The sequence below is a fragment of the Camellia sinensis genome, chromosome 8 (assembly GCF_055761805.1).
Source record: "Camellia sinensis isolate YWXY chromosome 8, ASM5576180v1, whole genome shotgun sequence".
NCBI classification, from domain to species: Eukaryota; Viridiplantae; Streptophyta; class Magnoliopsida; order Ericales; family Theaceae; genus Camellia; species Camellia sinensis.
The window spans coordinates 178,846,039-178,867,646 of record NC_138968.1 but is presented as its reverse complement, the minus strand read 5'-3'; the positions used below and the strand labels follow the sequence as shown (position 1 = coordinate 178,867,646).

At 38.7% G+C, this 21,608-nt stretch overlaps 2 protein-coding genes across 11 annotated transcripts in view; both read left to right on the top strand.

The window, feature by feature from the left end:
- The first annotated feature begins 613 nt into the window (after window positions 1-613).
- LOC114316534 (Protein kinase superfamily protein) lies at window positions 614-17,959 on the top strand. Of its 2 annotated transcripts, XM_082884240.1 has the most exons (9): window positions 683-1,000; window positions 1,112-1,726; window positions 8,282-8,566; window positions 8,833-9,150; window positions 10,624-10,851; window positions 11,662-11,762; window positions 12,309-12,423; window positions 12,808-13,281; window positions 17,190-17,959. In XM_082884240.1, exons 2-9 carry the CDS (start codon window positions 1,316-1,318, stop codon window positions 17,394-17,396), a joined length of 2,139 nt encoding a protein of 712 aa, XP_082740366.1. In that variant the 5' UTR covers window positions 683-1,000; window positions 1,112-1,315; the 3' UTR covers window positions 17,397-17,959. The 2 variants fall into 2 exon arrangements, with proteins under 2 accessions (XP_082740365.1, XP_082740366.1); XM_082884239.1 differs by having other exon boundaries at window positions 614-1,726.
- Window positions 17,960-21,157: 3,198 nt separating this feature from the next.
- The window catches only part of LOC114316535 (protein SPA1-RELATED 3), a 33,849-nt gene continuing 33,398 nt past the window's right edge, over window positions 21,158-21,608 (top strand). For 6 of the 9 annotated variants that reach the window (XR_014338766.1, XR_014338764.1, XR_014338765.1 and 3 more), the window contains exon 1: window positions 21,393-21,559. The gene's annotated coding sequence lies outside the window, so the exon portion shown is untranslated. Of the gene's footprint in view, window positions 21,560-21,608 lie in introns of all 9 variants that reach the window. The other 3 variants (XR_014338767.1, XM_082884230.1, XM_082884235.1) reach the window with 2 other exon arrangements.

Below are 21,608 nucleotides of genomic sequence, written 5' to 3'. Positions count from 1 at the left end.
AAGTTTTTTTTAATAGTGAATTTATTTTGGATTTATTATTTTATTTTTTACTTTTTGATTTTTACATTAGATAAATTGAAAAAGTAAAAAATTTTAACACAAAATTTAAATAATCACTAAAAAAAAAATTATGACGGCGTTTGGTGAGGCTCTCAAATCATAATTCCACTCATTGATTTGAATGCGACGTTTGGTTCAGCGTTTCAAAAATCATTTTGACAGTTGCATTTGAAAACTCGTTTATCCGGTCATCCACCCGGACGTCCCCCGTCGTCCGACTGGTTGATTGGAACAGTGTTTGTGTTTTTTTTTTTTGCACCTGTTATTTTTATATTTTAAATAAAAATATTTTGAAATTTTTTAAATTTTTTTTATGAGTTTTGAATAGAAATTTAAGTTGTGGATTTAGTTATGAGTTGTAAATTTTTAAATCAAATATCGTATATCACATCACTCTTTTTAAAATTCATTACTAAATAAATTTTTCATATTCAAATCATAATTATAAAACTTACAAATTTAAAATATAACTCTATTATTAAATTATAATTCTAAAATTTTACCAAACGCAATCTATATATATATATATAACTCTTTTAATTGGATGCCAAACATACCCTAACAAGCTGATGTGCTGCGCGTGGTGGTGGATTTATCAGGAAGAAGAATGTCGCCTTGCATTGGGCTTCTCTCTCTCTCTGTCTCTCTCTCTCTCATCAACAACACTTAAATAAAAAGCTGTCCCAGCGGTCAGGATATATAAATACACCATGAGAAGATGTACAGACAGTTTTTTACATCTTCGTTGCTTATTATTACCCTCTCTCTCTCTCTCTCTCTCTCTCTCTCTACTATCAGAGTGTCCTAGATCCAATCCCCCTTCCATTTTCCAATTCTCAAGCCCTAGATCACTCCTTCCTTCCCTTAGGGTTTTCACATCGCGCCGTTTGGAGGATGCAGAGTCTCCAACTACCCTTTCCTCCCTCAATCATTCACCAAGGTACTATGTATTGATACCCCCTATCTGTTCTGTAAAAAAAAAAACTCCACTGATTTCTAGGTTTTTGTTTTATCTGTATATCTATAATGAAGCTTATTGATTTCTGTATAGGTAGATACCATTAATTCTTTGTTGTAATTTGGTAATGTATGAATATTGAATTGGGTTGAGTTGAGTTGAATCTTGGGTTTTGGGAATGCTTGTTTCATTGTGTTTTGGGTTGTGATGGACTTGGAAGAAGATGGAATTGTGGGTATAAAGGGTCTTGTTCGTGAAAAGTTTTCGTCTTGAAGTTGGGTTTGTATTGGTTGTGCAATGGGTTGTTTTTGTTGTAAGCCCTCTGCTATTGAAGATAGTAGGGAGAGTCCAAAGGAGAGGTTATCTAGTAAGACTGCGTCGGATTTGCGAGTACCTAGGCTGACTTCGTCGAGGAGAGAAGATGGGTATAGAGTGAAGGATCGATCGGATAGTAGTGATGGGACGTCAATGTTGATTGATAAGCAGACAAATGGTGTAGTTCGGTTGCACGGTGAGACATTTGAGAGGAAAAGGGAAAAGGCTGAGCATGTTGCTACAATTCAGTATCCTGGGTTTGGCAGCATCCCAAAAGCTACAGAAGGGGAACAGGTTGCGGCCGGGTGGCCCCCATGGTTGTCAGCAGTGGCGGGTGAAGCTATCAGGGGATGGTTACCACGGCGGGCAGATTCTTTTGAGAAGTTGGACAAAGTATGTCTCTTTTTCTCTTTGGTTACAAAATTACATTGATTTTATATGAAGAAATTGCACATATTTGTTAATAAGTAATTATTGTCTTTTGGATGTTCTCTTCATAAGCTCCTCAACCTAGAATTTGTTTATCATGTAAGTTCAAATTTTGAAAAACAGTGTTTTCTGTATGAATTTCAATACTGTTAGCTCATTAGAAAGTGTAACTTCTTGAATGGAATTAATGAAAAATATGCTCATTAAAGATGGAGTCAATGAAGAACAGTTAGCTCAGAAGGCACTTTGATAGGTGTGCAAGATCTGTTAACTAATGTGGTATATGATGTGCTATTATGTTGGCCTTGTTCAACCAATTGAATTTTCTCAGATATCATGACATGGATGATTTTGTAATTTTTTGCTTCAAAGAACAACAAGCGCTTCCAATTTATCGGAGCTCCTAAATTATTGGGTTTTAAAATTTTTACTTGCAAGTTTTTTTGGTAATATTCAGTTGAGGAAATAGGATAACGTTGAACATGATGACATTGACCAAGTCCACTGGAAATTGGATTTGTAAGAGAGTCGAACGCAAGCATGTGACATAATCTCCAGCATGCCTCACTAGGTAAAATAGTGCAATACCTACCACAAGACAAGGCCTTATAGGGATTTTTTTAACCCTAGAAATAGGGTAGAGCACTTTTTTCTTCGTTTTTGACTTAAATGACTTTTGTTATCTTCTTTTTAGGAAAGTTTCAACTCTTTTTTAGAGGTTCTTACCTAACATGTGAAGTACTATAATGAAAGGCAAAGACCTAGGATATTGTGCCCATTTAATCTTTTTACAGAAATCTGGAGTGATTTTTGTTTTTATTCATTTTTAGAATACTAGAAATAGCAAATCATCAGGGTAGAAATAGCAAATCATCAGGGTAACAATAATACAATAGAGAATGAGAATGTAGGAATGAACCTAATGAATGGGACGGATGTTAGAGTGTGTGTAGGAATGAGCCTAATGAGTGGGAAGGATGTTAGAGAGTGTGTAGGAATGAACCTAATGAATGGGAAGTACGTTAGCATAGAAAGGCTAATGCATTCAATCAAATAGAGAATGGCGGTCCTCAATTCAAATATAATAATATATTATCTTTTGAGCATGTTTCTCTTCCAATCCTTTAGAAACCCTTACTCCCTAAAAGTTCCCCTTCACAGATGTTCAATACAAATATATTTTATTTTGAGCATCTTTCTTTTCCATCCCATGAGCTGCCTCACCTCACTACCACAAAACCTTAAACAAAAGCACCTTTTCACAGATGCTCTATTTCTTTGAATCTTCAACTGGAATTTCATGCATCATGTCACATTTTGAAGTCTAAAACGTTGGTATGGATCCCATGATTATCAACAAGTCTTTTTTGTCCAAAGATAAGCGTCTATGGTAGTCTTTAGGGTCTATATCTACCTCTTTAAATGTTTTATTTGTTGTTAGGATCTGAGGGCATTTTGGTAATTTTCAAATTGGATTAGAATTGGATTAAATCCATTGATGTTGTTTTGGGTCAAATTATTATATGAGTCATTATATATTGGTTTCTTGGGTCTTCACATATCGGTTTTGTTGGGCCTAGAATAGCTTGTAGTAAAAAAGGTCAAGGTTTCTTATGTTGAAGTTATAGTGTTATGGCCAACCAGAGGAAATGAATCCATGTAGTTGAGTTTGGGTAATCAGGATAGAATCTTTTGAGTTGAGATGAATCATAGTTGGGTAGGACTGAACACAAGACTAGAGTTTTGATATTGCATGTTGGGTGATGAAGTCTAACCCTTGTAAGGGTAAACCTTAAGGATTCTAGGTAAGGTAGTGTTTGCTGGGGCTTTTCAAAGTCCTTCCCAACTATAGAAGTCATTTTGGAAAAGGAATTTCGGTTTGTTTGGTGAAGATAACAAGAAGGCATTCCGCCAAAAGTTATGGGCTCTAAAGCTTGTTTGAAAGAAGCTACTTGGGGTGGTTTTGAAATCAACTCACGAAGTTCGAAGTTCACTTAAGTGAAATTTTATAATTCCCTATACTATACTTATTTTTTTAATGAGTTGTTCATAATACCCCATATCTCAAGACACTTGCAACCTGTAGCAGTGTAACCTATAACTTTTGCAATTTCAGCTTTGTATCGTGCGTACCTATCACATTGGTATCTATGTCTAGGCCAATAGTGGCCTCGACTGGAGGAGTTGAAGGAACAATAGTGGCAGCCCCATATTCGGCTAGAGGTGCCAAGAGGTGTAGGGAGTGGGTTTGTTAGGTGGGAGCTTGAAGTTGAAGTGCTGAAAGGACAGGTTTCTAATGCTGGGTTGGATGTTGAGCCACACTGAATGGTTACAATTTTGGGTGAGTCCCAAAACCAGAACTAAGTACGACCCACTAAAACCTCCTAGAATCAAAATAGGGTTTTCACCCATACGGCCTTCCCTTGCTCCCCCTTCGTACTACCGGGTTTGTGTTATCGTTGCAAAGACATCTACTATTGCCATCCCATTAGATCAACCAATCAAAACACATTATCAGGAGTGATCCGCTCTCAAATTTTACAAATAGTTGAATAAACTAATCAAAACACACACATAATCTGGAATGATCCACGCCCAAATTTGTAAATAGTTAAATTTTCTTATAATGTTTTCTCAGTTATTGTATTTTTGAATTAAATTTATATGAAAATTGATATAGGTGAGTAAATCATAATGCTAATGGACAATATTGACAGCGAGAAGCTATTTAGCATGTCTGAAATGTTGCTGCCCAATGTACCTTTACGTAGTGAAAGCACCTCTTGATTTCAAAGGAGTTTCAAAATAAACGTTAAGGCCTGGTTTGGAAACTGCTTTCAAGTTGACCCAATGATTGCTTCAAGAAACAACTCTCCATTTTATCCCTACCACTATATCATTCCAAGCCTAGTCAATCCTGACTTTTTCCTTTAAGTTGGGCCTTATTTAACATAAAAACCTGTTAGAATTTACCATCACCTACCACCACTACCACCTCACCTACTCCACTAAACCTAACCCACTACACCACTACCACCATCCACTACACCTACATCTATATAAGGAACCATTTGTAATAGACAGAATATCAATCAATCAATCAAATAATACAATTCTCTTTATACATTGAATTTCAACATGGTATCAGAGCAAGGTTAACACCTTAGTAATTCCGCTTCACCGGCGGGCGGCAGCCTCGCCTTGGCCGCCCGCCGGACCTCTACACATACCTTCCATCCGCTGCCACGAAAACCCTTAACCCAGAAGCTACATCACCGAAGCCTATGTACTCTTCTGCCACCTTGAGATTCATCTTCTCCAAAAGTTCTAGTTGATTGTTTGTCCCCTGAAGCTCGGCTTTGATAATGGTGGAGAGATTGGAGAAGAGACCTTTGAGAGACTCCGCAAGTTCGTCTCGCTCCTTCTCCTCCTCCCCAGACATGCCTTGAGCCCCCCGGTTCTCAACACTGATCTCCATGCTGGACACAACTCTCTCTCTGCCATGAAATTTCAGGCACACCGTTCAAACCACTGAGATTCTCGCTCTGCAATTTCGCTTCGTTTCCGATGGGTAACGTTTTAAGGAAAATCAGCATGTGCGTCACCCGCGACGATGGAGTTCGCCGGAGAAAAGACATGTCCCTCGTCATCTCCGACCCCATCGACGATCTGGGTCACTCCTTCTGCTACGTCAGACCCGACCCAGCCCGTCTCTCTTCCTCCAAAGTCCACTCCGAAGACACCACCACCACCTGCAGCTTCATCTCCACCGACGGACCACTGTTCATCCTCTCCGACTCCGGCGCCACCTGCCCCGTCTGCTGCCAGCAGTAGCATGAGTCAAGGAGGTCTGTCTGGACAGACCGATGTTCAAAATATTTCAGAGTTTTGCAACACCCCACCGACAACCTCAGCTCTGTTCTGCCTCAGATCGGAGTCCGATCTCCTTTGCCGGTCGATTTTTCGAGTTCAGAATCGAAGCTCGCTGCTTGATCGCACGCCGCTGCGGTCTGATCAAGATCCTCGCCTGAGATCCATGAGCCGGTCGATGCGCCGAGCCACTGCGCCGTCCTTGCAGTCGGCTTTGGCGAGGTCTAGACAGAAGTCTCTCTCTCTCGATTCTTCGATCGAATTTACAGCTTCCCGTTAATGGGTTCTCTGCTCGGTGACTGGCCTTCCTTCGACCCTCACCACTTCAGCCAACTTCGACCCTCTGATCCGTCCATCATCCTACTCATGATCGGACCCTTCCGAGTAAATATTCCCATCATCCTAATGTAGATGTGTGTGTGTGTTAGTGACTTCCAGCACAGCAAAGCTTCCCACGTGATTTCATCTCTTCTTTTCAAAAACATCCTCAAGTGCCCCACTTTCTTTTCTTTGTTTTTATATTTATTTTCCTCCATTTTTTTTTGAAAAGCAACCGCCCACTTTATTTTTTTCATCAAATTTTATTTTTTATTCTAAACCTTGATTGATACTCTCAGACATCATATTGTTCCCCACTTTTTTTTTTATATATCTATATTTTATTAAACAAGCAAAAAAAAAAAAAAAAAAAAAAAAAAAAAACACAAATAAAAAAAAAAAAAATCAAACCATTTACAACTTTGCCAAACACCCGTATTTTATTCCTCTCCGGGATCCACTCTGATCATAATTTTACACACACACAAAAAAAAAAAAAAAAAAAAAAAACAAACAACAACAACCAAAGCTTTGTTTTCTTTTCTGCAGCGGCCACACATCGACCTCACTTCTTCTCTACTCTGCTGCCAGTCTTTTCTTTTTGCCTCCGTCCTGGACGGCCCTTACCGGCGTTGCCTCCGTGTTTCCCACTCCACTGGGCATGATCACTACTCCCTGCTCCTCCACTGCAGCATATGGCGGCCCTCCAAAACGGAACATCACGGTGGCCTTCCGCTTCAGCTCCTTGTTTTCTGCCTTTAGCACACTTATCTCTGCTCGCGCATCCTTATACATGCGTTGGAGCAGAGCCAGCTGGGAGTTTAAATGCTGCACCTCATTTGTCCTACTCTGCAGCCGGTTCGACAAGTTTGTGACCGCCGTCATGCTTTCCACACATGCCTTCAGAGTATACTGATTGGCATCCACATCCGACTGCACTGCCATTCTTTGCTCCACCGCCCGCATCGGAAAGTTCAACGGAGCAAACTCCGGGGCGCTTGGTTGAGGTTCCAGTGCCACCGCACCAGTTCTCTCTCTTGTTGACTCGTTGAGGTCGGGAAAGAGGGTGAGCAGCCCGCGGGAAGACGATGAAGCCATTTTCTAGGCAACAGAGTGTTACACAGTATCTCTCTCAGAAATCTCTCTCAGACAACAGAGTGTTACAGAATCTCTCTCAGAACTCTCTCTCCGAATATCTCTCGCAGGTTTTTTTTTTGCCTCAGCCTCAGCCTCTGTCTTATAGCCGGGGCAGCCACGCGCATCGCGCGCCTCTTACCACCAGCCGACAACACGGGCGCGCAAGCCAAGGCGCCCACGTGCCTCGCCATCATGATGGCACGCCTTTTGATGGCACGCCTTTTGATGGCACGCCTTTTGAAAAATTGGGCACACCTTTTGAGGGTGCGACTTTTTAAGGGTCCGACAAGACTCTGTAAACTGTCTCGACATTGATTCCGGTTAGCTCCTTTATGAGTCCGACAAGACTCTGTAAACTGTCCCGACATAGATTCCGGTTAGTTTCTACAAGGGTCCGACAAGACTCCGTAAACTGTCTTCTACAACGGTTCGACATGACCCCATAAACTGTCTTCTACAACGGTCCGACATGACCCCATAAACTGTCTTCTACAACGGTCCGACATGACCCCATAAACTGTCTTCTACAACGGTCCGACATGACCCCATAAATTGTCTTCTACATAGGTCTGACACCGCCATCCAGTGTCCTCTACACCGTTATGACACCCCCATACAGTGTCCTCTACAACGTTATGACACCACCATCCAGTGTCTTCACCAATGGTCTGACACGACCATACAGTGTCTCCTATCCTCTTTTATTTTTATGTATTTTCTTGTTTTGTTACTATCTCCAAACTCAAGTTGGTTAGTTCCTATCCCCCTTGAGTTTGCGGGGGGCTGTTAGAATTTACCATCACCTACCACCACTACCACCTCACCTACTCCACTAAACCTAACCCACTACACCACTACCACCATCCACTACACCTACATCTATATAAGGAACCATTTGTAATAGACAGAATATCAATCAATCAATCAAATGATACAATTCTCTTTATACATTGACAGAATATCAATCAATCAATCAAATAATACAATTCTCTTTATACATTGAATTTCAACAAAACCCCTATGTAGTGTAATTTCCCCCTTATTCTCCTTTTTCTTTTGTCATTGAGTTGTACTTTGTTCAGGGCTCTGGAAGAATTCAATAGCTTATATCTAGCTTATTGGATGGAATGTTTTCACTACTGAAATGTAGTTGATCACATTCATTTCTCAGTCTAATGGCCTCCTTTTTTGCAGATTGGCCAGGGTACTTACAGTAATGTTTATCGGGCTCGTGATCTTGATCAAGGAAAGATTGTTGCTTTGAAAAAAGTGAGGTTTGATAACCTGGAGCCTGAGAGTGTCCGTTTCATGGCAAGGGAAATTCACATTCTTCGTAGGCTTGATCATCAAAATATTATAAAATTGGAAGGTCTAGTTACATCAAGGATGTCTTGCAGCCTGTACCTTGTTTTTGAGTACATGGAGCATGACCTAGCAGGGCTTGCTTCACACCCTGGCCTTAAGTTTACTGAATCACAGGTACTCTTTTTTTTTTTTTTTTAACTGCTATTTTTATTACTGTTTATAGTAAAGTTTTCTCTCATACTTCTGTAACTGTACATGCATTTTTAGAGCCCCTCCAACTGTAGCATGATATTATTTTACCAATCTTGTATATCGTTGTACTTGGAATAGATTACGGACCGATACTAATGTCCTATAAACTCTTGAGGTTCTTTAAGGTTTGTGTTTTTCATTTTCATTTTTGCTTTGGAAAACCTCAGGTTTTGTTTGCTCATTTGCAGGTTAAATGTTATATGCAACAACTTTTACGTGGACTTGATCATTGTCATAGTCGTGGTGTTCTCCATCGTGACATAAAAGGTTCCAACCTTCTAATTGACAATAATGGCATTTTGAAGATTGCAGACTTTGGCCTGGCAAGTTTTTATGATCCTCATCGAAGTCAACCATTGACAAGCCGTGTTGTGACTCTCTGGTATCGTCCACCGGAGCTTCTGCTTGGTGCTACTTATTATGGGACTGCGGTGGATTTATGGAGTACTGGTTGCATCCTTGCGGAATTGTATGCTGGCAAGCCTATTATGCCAGGAAGAACAGAGGTATCTTGTCATTAAATTTTTTTATGCAACATGTACAGCTGATGCTCTTTACAGCCTGTTTTTGTTCAGTTCTGGATGGTGCAATTTATCATTTTTTTCATTTGAGAGTTGAAGTAGCGGTAAGTGTTGTTTAACTGCTCATGAATTATCTGAAGTGAGGATAGGAGAGTCTGTTCAATACCCAATCTTCTGCAAAACCAAAGAGTGGATGGACAGTGGGTGCCGGAGGGAAAAGATAAAGGACATGATAGAGTAAATCAATAGATGGTCCACCTGGTGCTCTGTGAACACATGCATGTTTAGGAATGAACAACGTTCTGGCATTGAGGTGCAAACTACCGAAGTACCATCAACCCTGTGAATCTGTGATCATCTAGAACCTTGGAATGAAAGTCTAGACATTGTTCTGTTCTTTCTGGAAAAATCCTCTCTTGAAGTGGATGTTTGGTGGACAAATTGTTTGATTGAGAATGTATATGGAATGAGATGTTCAAACCATTCTCTCTGTCTCTCTCTCTTATTTGAGATAAGTATGTTGAAACCATTCTATCAATTGAGTTAAGCCTAATACTGAAACCTGGAAGCAAAAAACAAAGTTTTGTTTGGCAAAGAGTTCTGTCTACTCCATTGTCACCAGGAGTGAGTTAACTAAGACCATTTTGAGCAGTTGATCTCCAGAGAAAGAATTCGTCCGTAGCATATTTGAATTTTGTGACCGTGCCTAAAGTTTGACTATTTTTGTGATTATATCATTGAAATTTATATACGCCTCCCATGAGGTCCTCTTGCGTATTGTGTTGAAGCTCAAAGAAAAGCACCTTATTTGGCTTCAATAAGCGATCCCTTGAGACTTTCAATGTGCTACTTCTTCATAATTATTTTCACAATTGGTCTTTGTTTGTGGTGGCTAAACATCTCGTGTGCCTCCTAATTTTTGTGGGAGTGCACAATATTCTATTCACTAGAAGATACTTTAGCCTTCGTTATCTTCCCAAACAAAGGAAACTTCATTGGCAACATCACGATTCTATGGGAGGGTGATGAGACCACCCCCTTGGAATCACAAGTCTGTTCATCATTGAATAATGAGTCTATTCATCATCATAAGGTTTATTATGTGATATTTTTTGTGTATCTATTGTTATAGGGAAACAAAAAATCTTTGCGTGTTAATGAGCCATAGTTTCAAAAGCATTGGAAGCTTTAACTTGTTTTGAAGCAAAATAATTTTTAATATGATCACTGGGCATGGAATTAACTTACATATCATCTTCTTAAATGATACTTGGCAATATTATTAAGGTCGGACTCTTGGCCTCATGGTGACTTGGGCTTGTAAAGGTGTCCTACAATGTGTTTAAACACCATTGGATGCATTACCTATGTGCTCCTTTTTGTTTATTACGTTTTTTCTTTTCTGTCATTTATATGAATTGAATGTTGTTTTGTAAGTTTGTAGTTTCTGTCTCGTAGGTTGAGCAGTTGCATAAAATTTTTAAGCTTTGTGGCTCACCCTCTGAGGAATACTGGAGAAAGTCAAAGTTGCCTCATGCTACCATTTTCAAGCCCCAACAGCCTTATAGACGCTGTGTTGCAGATACATTTAAGGACTTCCCTGCACAAGCCTTAGAGCTTATGGAGACCCTACTTTCCATAGATCCCGCTGATCGTGGTTCTGCGGCTTCTGCTCTACATAGTGAGGTATGAACTATGAAGTTTCTTAAAAGTTGAATTTTCTGGAATGCTCTTGGTTCTCTTGAAGATTTACCCTTCTATATGGCTGACTTTGGGAGCACTAAGTTAAAATGATGTGAACAATAGGCATGTCGCTTGCCTTCCTGTCAATTTGGATAGAAAGTATAACATCTACAATTTAATCCAAGAGTACGAGGGTAACTTCATTTAAGAATCAGAAACATAAAAGTGCTTAAAGGGCAAACCACATGGTGTAGAAGTACATACCTCCTAACCTTTGTTATAATTTGCCAAAAAAAAAAAAAAAGGTGGCTGCCCTCAAACTTAAACCTGCAATCTCGCACTTGGCAGCCCAAACTTCTACCATTGCACCCAACAATGGCCCCTTGGCAGTATTACATATTTGATGTTCAATAAACTTTCTGGTCTGACTTTGTCCATTAAGTAATAGGTCAGGGGTCAGTTTGCAAATATGGTTAGTGACACGTATTTTTTGTGTCTGCTTCCCCAAATCATTGTGAACTTTGGAAATAGCTTTAGTAAACTGTGGTCATTTTGTCTGTGTAGAGCTCTTGATGCTTTTTTCTTTTATCATTGAACTCTCTCTCTCTCTCTCTCTCTCTCTCTCTCTCTCTCTCTCTCTCTCTTATGAGTATTGTTGAATTATTTTTGTTTGGAACTAATTATTATTCTCATTTCTGGTCATTTAGTAAATTACAGAAATATTTTTCCTTGGCTGATATATATTTTCTCATTGAGGAACTTGTTTCTTTCTTTTTGTGGAGTCTTTGACGTGTCTTGGTCTATTCTCTCCAGTTCTTTACAACAAAACCACTTCCTTGTGATCCTTCAAGCTTACCAAAGTATCCTCCCAGCAAAGAGTTTGATGCAAAAGTACGCGATGAAGAAGCCAGAAGGTGCATCTTGTCATATAATGTTAATTCATGTTATTCATTTAAGCACATCTCTGACATTTCAAACCAGTTATGCCTCTCGTTATATTTGAACTTGAAGGTGGCTTATTCTGAATTCTAATGTCCTTGATTTAGGCTGTGCAATTGTTATGCTAATTAAATTTAGATGATTTTGAAAACACAGCCATATACAAACATTTATAGATTGTATGTGACATTGGTATTTAATGCAACATTCACTTTAGATCTGTGCATTATGTGTCCCAAAATTAATCATGTCCCAAGAATGTTTGTTGGCTATTGGTTTTGATTCTTTGAAAGTTAATGTTTATCATAAAATAGCCCTGATTACACTTGCAAAATGCAATCAGCTATTTGTTAGTCTGATTGTTGGATTTTGGTGATTTACATGGCTTCATCCCGTGAATAAGAACTTTGAAATTTAACATTCATTTTTCTGGTCTTTATTTTTCACACTTCACTACGAAAGGGATGGCTGGTGAGAGAGGTTTTATGTACTGATAAAGTTGTGTTTGTCGGAAACTGTAGACAAGCAGCAGCAGGAAACAAGGGCCACAGATATGACCCAGAAAGGAGAGGAGGTAGAGAGTCTCGAGCCGTTCCAGCACCAGATGCCAATGCTGAATTAGCCTTGTCAATGCAGGTAAATATTTTCATAATGTTAATACAGTGTTCCTTCTGTATCTGCATTTCTTCTCACCCTTATTACCCAAAGACTGTTTGGATCAAGGCTTTGGGATGGAAAGGGAAAAGTGAAGGAAATATAAATGAAAAAGAGGCTAAATTTTTCTCCGTTTGTCCCTTTTTCCTTTCTCTTTCCAAATATCTCTACCCAAATTCATGATCCAAACATATGCTTAACTTGCTGACCTAGATGCTTGCCAGATCGTTGTTTAATTGTTGCTACTATAAAGTGCCACATTTCCCTAATTCTCTGACCCATGTCACTGCCTGTTCGCATACACTTGTTTTTGGTATTTTTTACTTTATACTGCAATGATTATAAAGTGGTGCTTTCTGATCACAGAAACGACAAGGTCATGCCAATTCCAAAAGCCGGAGTGAGAAGTTCAACCCTAATCAGGAAGAAGTTGCTTCTGGCTTTCCTATTGACCCACCTAGGCCATCTCAAGCTATAGAAGAAGCAAGCATTGATCCCCATGGACATATTCACAAGAGAGCCTCCCACTCTGGGCCACTGGTTCACCGGGCTGCATGGTCAAAGGCTGCGAAAAACATGGAAGAGGCTCCAAAGATTTCAACTGGGGCTGACTTGTCAATGGTTTCCAGCTTAGTATCAGCAAGAAATTTGTTGTCTGAAGATCGCAGAGAGAAATCAGGTCCTTCCCAACAGGAAGGTCAAAAATTAATCAGATTCCCAGGTTCTTTCAAGGAGGCTTCTGAATCCATGATGAAGCAGGATCAAAAGATTCGCACGCAGAGTGTAGCGGGTCCTCATCAGAATGAAGATGAAAGAACCAGTAGCAAAGACCCAGTTCTTGTAAGTACTACTACAGATTCCACCATCCACACACCATTTCCACCTAAGTAGCATGTAGAAATTTAATGTATAAAGAGAAATGATTGTATTATTGATTGTTGTATTTTTCTAAATTACAATGATTCATGATTCCTATATATAGAAGAGGGTGAGTGTGTAGTAGGTAAAGAGTAGGTGAAGTGGAGGTGGTAGTGGTGTAGTGGGTTAGGTTTAGTGGAGTAGGTGAGGTGGTAGTGGTGTAGTGGGTTAGGTTTAGTGGAGTAGGTGAGGTGGTAGTGGTGTAGTGGGTGGATTTTAACAGCCCCCGCAAACTCAAGGGGGATAGGAACTAACCAACTTGAGTTTGGAGAGAGTAACAAAACAAGAAAATACATAAAAATAAAAAAGGATAGGAGACACTGTATGGTCGTGCAGACCATTAGTGAAGACACTGGATGGTGGTGTCATAACGTTGTAGAGGACACTGTATGGTGGTGTCATAACGGTGTAGAGGACACTGGATGGCGGTGTCAGACCGATGTAGAAGACAGTTTATGGGGTCATGTCGGACCGTTGTAGCAGACACTGTGTGGTCGTGTCAGACCGATGTAGAAGACAGTTTATGGGGTCATGTCGGACCGATGTAGAAGACAGTTTACGGGGTCATGTCGGACCGTTGTAACAGACACTGTTGTGACAGTTGTTGTGACAGTTTACGGAGTCTTGCTGGACCCTTGTAGAAACTAACCGGAATCAATGTCGGGACAGTTTACAGAGTCTTGTTGGACCCTTGTAGAAACTAACCGGAATCAATGTCGGGACAGTTTACAGAGTCTTGTCGGACCCATAAAGGAGCTAACCGGAATCAATGTCGGGACAGTTTACAGAGTCTTGTCGAACCCTTGTAGAAACTAACCGGAATCTATGTCGGGACAGTTTACAGAGTCTTGTCGGACCCATAAAGGAGCTAACCGGAATTAATGTCGGGACAGTTTATAGGGTCATGTCGGACCGTTGTAGAAAGCTGCACCCTCAAAAGGTGTGCCCGCACCCTCAAAAGGCGTGCCATCAAAAGGCGTGCCTGAGTCATCAAAAGGCGTGCCATGAAAAGGCGTGCCAGGTTGTCGGCGAGCGTCGAGTGGCGCGCGATGCGCGTGGCTGCCTCTGTGTCATGGTCTTTATAAACCGAAGCGGAGGAGGCAGAAACTGAGACAGAAAAACTGAGAGAAACCTCTGAAAAATTCTTCGTTTTGCTGAGAAAGATAGTCTGTAACACTCTGTTGCCCAGAAAATGGCCTCGTCTTCCCGTGGGCTGCTCACTCTCTTTCCCGATCTCAACGAGGCCACAGGAGAGAGAACTGGTGCGGTGTCCCGTGAACCTCAACCAAACACCACTGGGTTTGCTCCGTTGAACTTTCCGATGCAGTCGGTGGAGCAAAAAATGGCAGTGCAAACGGATGTGGAGGCTAATCAGTATACTTTGAAGGCATGTGTGGAGTCCATGACGGCGGTCACAAACTTGTCGCACCGGCTGCAGAGTAGGACAAATGAGGTGCAGCAATTAAACTCCCAGCTGGCTCTGCTCCAACGCATGTATAAGGATGCGCGAGCAGAGATAAGCGTGCTAAGGGCAGAAAACAAGGAGCTGAAGCGGAAGGCCACCGTGATGTTCCGATTTGGAGGGCCGCCATATGCTGCAGTGGAGGAGCAGGGAGTAGGCAACTTGCTTGGTGGTCTAGGAAGTACAGAGGGAGCACCGTCAAGAGCCGCCCAGGACGGAGGCAAGAAAAAGAGACCAGCGGTAGAGTAGAGAAGAAAAAAAAAAAAAAAATCCCGCCGGTGGATGTGGTTGTTTTGTTTGTTTGTTTTGTTTTGTTTTGTTTTGTTTTGTTTTTTTTTTTTTTTTTGTGTGTGTGTGTGTAAAAGTGTGATCGGGGTTGTTCCCTGAGATAAATAAAATATGATTGGTTGTGCAAATTTGTAAATGGTTTGCAATGGTGTTTGGTGTTTTTTTTTTTTTTTTTTTTTTTTGTTTTAATAAGAATAATAATAATAATAATAAAAAATAGGTATCATGGAGTGGGCGGTGATAAAAATATGATTTAGAAAAAAAGAGGAAGGTGGTGGAATGATGGGTCAAAAAGTAGAATAAAAGAGAAAAAAAAAAAAAAAGGTGCACATGAGTTGGTATGTCAAAAAGTAGAATAAAAACAAAAGTGCACATGGGTTGGAAAGTAACATGACCTCGTCAATTATTTGTCCATAACTAGTTCCTTTCTCCTTAAACCAGTATGGGATTTTTCTCTTGGAAAATATGATGTTATCATCGGGGAGACCCGGCAAAGCAAATGTCTCTGTAACATAGAACAAGAACCTGGGAATGCCGAGGCGAGCACCAAGGTCGGCAGTCCAGGGATGGAACATGTCGCTGACGATGCAATCAGGGCGGCGTCGTTTGAAATGATCGCCGATGACCTGCGATTTTGGACGCCGATCACGAGGTTGAGATTTTCCGGCGAGGAAAAGAAGCAGAAGCTTCCGAGATCGCAGGATTCGCCTCTGATGGTGACGACGTAGGCGAATCGGACGGCGATGATGAGAACACCGAAGACAAAGAGTCGAACCAGAATGTTCCTCAGTAAGCTTGGCTTAGACTCCATAGCTCTCTGTATATACTAAATCTAGAGAGAGGGAGAGAGAGCCGTGGGTCTCCTTGGTTTGATGCCAGGAGAGTGTAAAAGAAATTGAGAGAGAGATGTGGAATTTGTGGCAGCGGAGTGAAGGAATGTGTGGAGGTCCGGTGGGCGGCCAAGGCGAGGCTGCCGCCCGCCGGTGAAGCAGAATTACTAGCTTCTTAACCTTGCTCTGATACTATGTAGAAATTTAATGTATAAAGAGAAATGATTGTATTATTGATTGTTGTATTTTTCTAAATTACAATTATTCATGATTCCTATATATAGAAGAGGGTGAGTGTGTAGTAGGTAAAGAGTAGGTGAAGTGGAGGTGGTAGTGGTGTAGTGGGTTAGGTTTAGTGGAGTAGGTGAGGTGGTAGTGGTGTAGTGGGTTAGGTTTAGTGGAGTAGGTGAGGTGGTAGTGGTGTAGTGGGTGGATTTTAACATAGCATGGACACACGACACGACATAGACATACTGACTTGTCGATTTTCAAAAAAAATAAGACAAGACACAGTTGGGGACACGTTAAAATTTTATATTCTTACAAATTTATTATGACATATGACTCGTGTGAATATTTTATTGAAGGGCAATGAAAAGTATGTAATATAATACTAAGACTTAGCACATGCTATATTATCTTATTTGAGTCACAATCATCTCATTTGGATCACATCATCTCTCTACCAGATTACTTTAAACCCAACCTATATTTCACATTATTTGTAAAAAGTCCAAAAGCATACTAATTTAGCACATGCCAAACACCCTCTAATTACATTAAAAAGTTATATATTTCATAACTTAAACATCCAAATATCATTCACGTAACATTACATTTTAAAGAATGCAAGACAAGTATAGAACATTGCAATACATATGATGTATTCATCTTATAAATGTTTTGGAGGATTCAATAAGTTTCGCTGAAGTTTGTCCAAAGTGTCAGTAAAGTGTCTAATATTATGAATTTGATTTTTTTTTTAAGACACATTAAAAAAGTGTCCAACATGCTTTTAAGAGTGTCGTTGTCATAAAGGGGTGTGAGACACAACAGGTTAACTCTACAAGTGTCCACACACACGCACACCACCCTTCCCCTTCCGTTGTGAGAAGTGGGTTGTGAAACCAATCCTCAATTATGAAGCGGGCACTCATTGTTATTATCATTACATATGTATATATATATGAATTTTGATGGTAATTCTTGGTTTCTGAGGACTTGCATTATGTTTGTGTATGTTTCTCCAGCTTGGATATGGGTCAAAGGGAAACAAAATCCACTACTCGGGGCCACTGCTAGTTCCATCAGGGAAGATGGATCAGATGCTGAAGGACCATGACCGCCATGTCCAAGAGGCAGTAAGACGAGCACGCCTCGACAAGGCCAAAGCGAGGAAAGTTCAGGTTGAAGGGAATCAATTACCAACCAATTCAGTATTTGTTTCTGGTCGTTGATCCAGTTCAAGTAATCCTGATTAAGATAAGCAAGAGAGAATTATGGAGAAAAATTCAGCCATGATCTTCTTGTGAAATGAGTTTGGGGGCGGTTTTTGTATAGGTGTGGTTCCACGAAGGTTTGCTGGTAATCAAATTTTAGTTGTTAATCCTTATAGTTATCTAGGACAGCTCTCTCTCTCTCTCTCTCTCTCTCTCTCTGAGCAATCTATCAGGTGAATGCTCTTTGTACTCTGTTACTGCAACCTGTATGATGGGCTATATTCATCTAGAGTTTATTAATTAGCCATAAGCTGTAGAGTGATCTTAGAAGAAACGACATAATTTGTTTAATGGGGACATGTGAACAATTAATTCCATAGTTGATTTCAGCTCAATGGAGATGGTGAGGCTGCAATTAGGTATTTTTATGGTAATCTTGATATAAAAGGCCTAGTTTCTTGTCGCGGTGGATGATCAGTTGTTTTATGACAGGTTACCAATATTGTATCTCTTGAATTGCAGGAAAGCTAGAAGTATTAGATGTGGAATAAATTCAGTCTACATATTTTATTTTTGAGGTACTTTTTCTTGGCATGTGTTATTGGTGCTGTAAATATTATTAGCGTTTGTGCAGCTCACACAAAAATATAATTCTACAGATTGTCTTTAAAATGTGACATTAAGTTTTTTTTGCACTAAAAGTAGTTTTGCAATAATTTCATAAAATTTGAGGTCTTTTCGCACTACTTTTTTTTGACTAGGGATTCTGAATTTGTTTGTTGTTTGTTGTTTTTTTTTTGTCCTTAGCGTCTTCTATAATTGTCTTTCCTGTTTGGTGTAGCTTATTGAATTGGTTAGAATTTTTTAATTTTGATAATCTGTGTTGTGTTTGGTTTTCTACTTATAAAATAATTTTTTTTAAAATAAATTGAAATTTTGATTATTTGAAAGCTGGAAAAAAATGTTTATTTTATTTTTATTTTTTTTCAACAAAAAAATTTAATATTCTATTCATGGGAATAATTCATTGTGAACTGGACAAACACAGAACGAGCTCTGCAACAAACCCAATGATGCATCCTCCTTATTTCTCTACCCCCATGACTCCATGAGGACTAAAGATAAAAAAAGGAATTGTCTTTGAACTTTTGTTTTTTATTTTTATAAAATTGTACCAAATAGACTCATTAGGCCGTGTGATTGCACGGAGGCGTTGATTATTTAGGTGGTGTTGGACATGCATTGTGATATCACATGTTATTTTAGTATATTATTTTATTTTGATTATAATTATTTTATTTAGGTTATATTATTTTTTATCACATCATTTCAAACACAATTTATATTTCATATTCTTAAAACATATATTTATTTAGATTATTCTAAACACCTTCTTTATTCTATGTTATACCCTCTCCTAATCAAATATAGTAAAAATGATCTCTTAACGCTGTGTTTGGTTGGGGTTTTTGGGGTGGGATTTGGAAAAGGAATGAGAAATGTAATCCTATTTATGTTTGGTTATAATAAAAAATATATGGGAAAAGAAAGGGGGTGAGAAATAAATAAAGAAATAGGAGACCTTTTAGGACATCAATTCTATTTTATAACCAACACAACCAAACATAGTTGGGATTTGAAATTCTATTAATTCTTTCTCCTTTTCCTTTCATTTCCATTTCCCTTTCCATTTCCCTTCCCAAATCCCCCAACCAAACACAGCGTAAAATATTTTCTTGTCCTATATCCTAAAATATTACATGCGCTCCTCACCCACCCAAGTAAGCTAGAAGACATTGGTTAGTAAATGATTATCTACTCAACTAAGAATTTTAAACAGATTAATATTAATCAAGATGACGGGGGTTCTGTTTCAACACACCAAAAAATTTTAGTGTGTCAAAATAGAAATTTTGAGATTTTAATATTTTAAAATTTAGATTTTGCACAAGAGAAGGGGTTGCACTGGAGGTGATTTGCAATAGTAGGAGTGGCTAACAACTGTATTGGCTGAATAATGCTATATGTATTAATTAATGTACGTTAGTGTACTAACAGATGATATTGTATAATTTTAGAGATTCTAGTTATTTGTAATTTGTATAATAAATAGGGTCATTCATGATATCATAACACTAGTTAGTACACTAGTGTGTATATTAATTGGTGCATGTAGCACCACGGGCATTGGCTTGGTGTTTTGCGAAGATGTGTATTAAGAGTATCTTTAGGGCATGTTTGATTGACAGGATTAGAGCATGAGATTGAGATTATTAATCCGTGGGCCCAATAATCTTGTGTTTGTTTTAAAATTTTGTTTCAGGATTATTAATCCAATAGATAATTAATCCAACAAATTTTTAGGATTATTAGTAATGGGGTAGGGGTGAGATTATATATCCTGAGTTAGGAAATAAAAAAAAAAAACTCTTTTACTTTTATATGTTTTCTTATCCCATACAAATCAAACAATGGACAAGAGAATACTTTACTACTAATCCAATTGGATAGTGAATACCACACTAAGGTCATGTTTGTTTGGGTGGACATGAGCTTGGGATTGGACTAATAGTCCAATAAAATTATTAATTCGATATTTGGTTAAACAATTGAAGTACAAACTAATTATTTTAAACTTGATTATTAGTTAAGATAGGATACATAATCCAACGGATTCGTGGTCCTAGGACTATTAGTCATGGGAATGCTAATCCAGTCCGCCCAAACAAACATGGCCTAATTTGATACGATTGTTAATACCTTCACTATTAGTCTTGTGAATCAAACATGATCTTAATGACAAATGTTATAATAGTATTGTCATTGTTAAATTATGGCAATGAATAGTAAAAAATAGATAGAAAATTGCAATGGTGCTCTAATGGTTCAATTGTCATTTTGGCATATAAATTGGTATGTTCGGACGACTGTCTGATCGACTAGGCGGTGGTCGATTAGTCGTTCAAACACATTAGTTTCTGTGTTTCTTTTGAAAAAATGATGGGTGGGAGAGAGGGATGTTTTGTTGGGAGGATAGAGGGAAGGAGAGAGGTGTTTCTTGATGATTTGACATAAATAATAGCATTCAAAGCTTGTGTTAAATTTGACACAAGTTTTAACATTTTTTAAATTTGGTAGTTGCTATTTCTTATCATTAGAGCACAATGCTCTATTGTTGTTACCAAATTATGGCAATAATAACTCCAATGATTTGTTATTGGAGATACTCTAAGAAATTTTATTTAGAATTTTGTTTGAAAGAATAATTTAATTAAGAAATAAAATCATAATTAAAAAAATAACACTATACATGTAAACTGAACATTTTTAATGTGTGATATTTAAGCTACTCAAGATGACACGCCATTCCATTCAAGGCAACAAAAAAACTTTGTATTGTACATCATTTTTTTAGTATAATTCCATTTGCATAATACAAAAATCTCAATATACAATATTTGTTATTTAGATATAAATTTTTAAATAAAAATTAAATATTTTGACATAAACTTTTAAATAAAAAATAATTATTTGAACATAAATAGTTGAAAAAAAGGATAATAGTTAGAGAAAAGGATAATTTCCCTATTAAACATGACTATTGTTTCCTGCTAGCGATGTTTTAAAAACCAACTTCTGAGCTAAAATATCTCCAAAAACACATTTTGACATTTATCAACAAAATTATTTTATCTGATTCATTTTCAGAACTTAAAACTTTATCACTAAAAAACCAAAAAAAGTAGTAAAAAAAAAAAAGAAAAGAATCAAGATGGAGAGGGAAGCAGCAACAGCAACAGCAACAGGAACAGCAGCAGCCAGGTTGAGGATAAAAAAGCAGGTGTTGAGGATAAGGTCCCAAACGCTACTCAGCTTAGGTTCGGAATTCGGTTCGGCTCAAATATAGTTACCGAGCCTACGTCCATTTTGTTCTCACTTCCACGTGTTGCTCTATCTATCTGTCGTTCACCACCGCCACGTGTTACTTCTTTGTTGTTATCATAACTCCACACCACACCATCACTCCTATACACTCTCTCTCTCTCTCTCTACACCCCCACCATTTCCATTCCATTCTCTCTCTAAAATCACCATTGTTAGGGTTTAATCTTCTCTACACTAATTTCAAATTCTAGGGTTTCAATCGTCTCGTCTATGCTTCAATTTTCCAATTCTTAATGGTTAGTTGCGAAGATTGCTACTCTCTTCTCTGTCAAATGAACATACTTG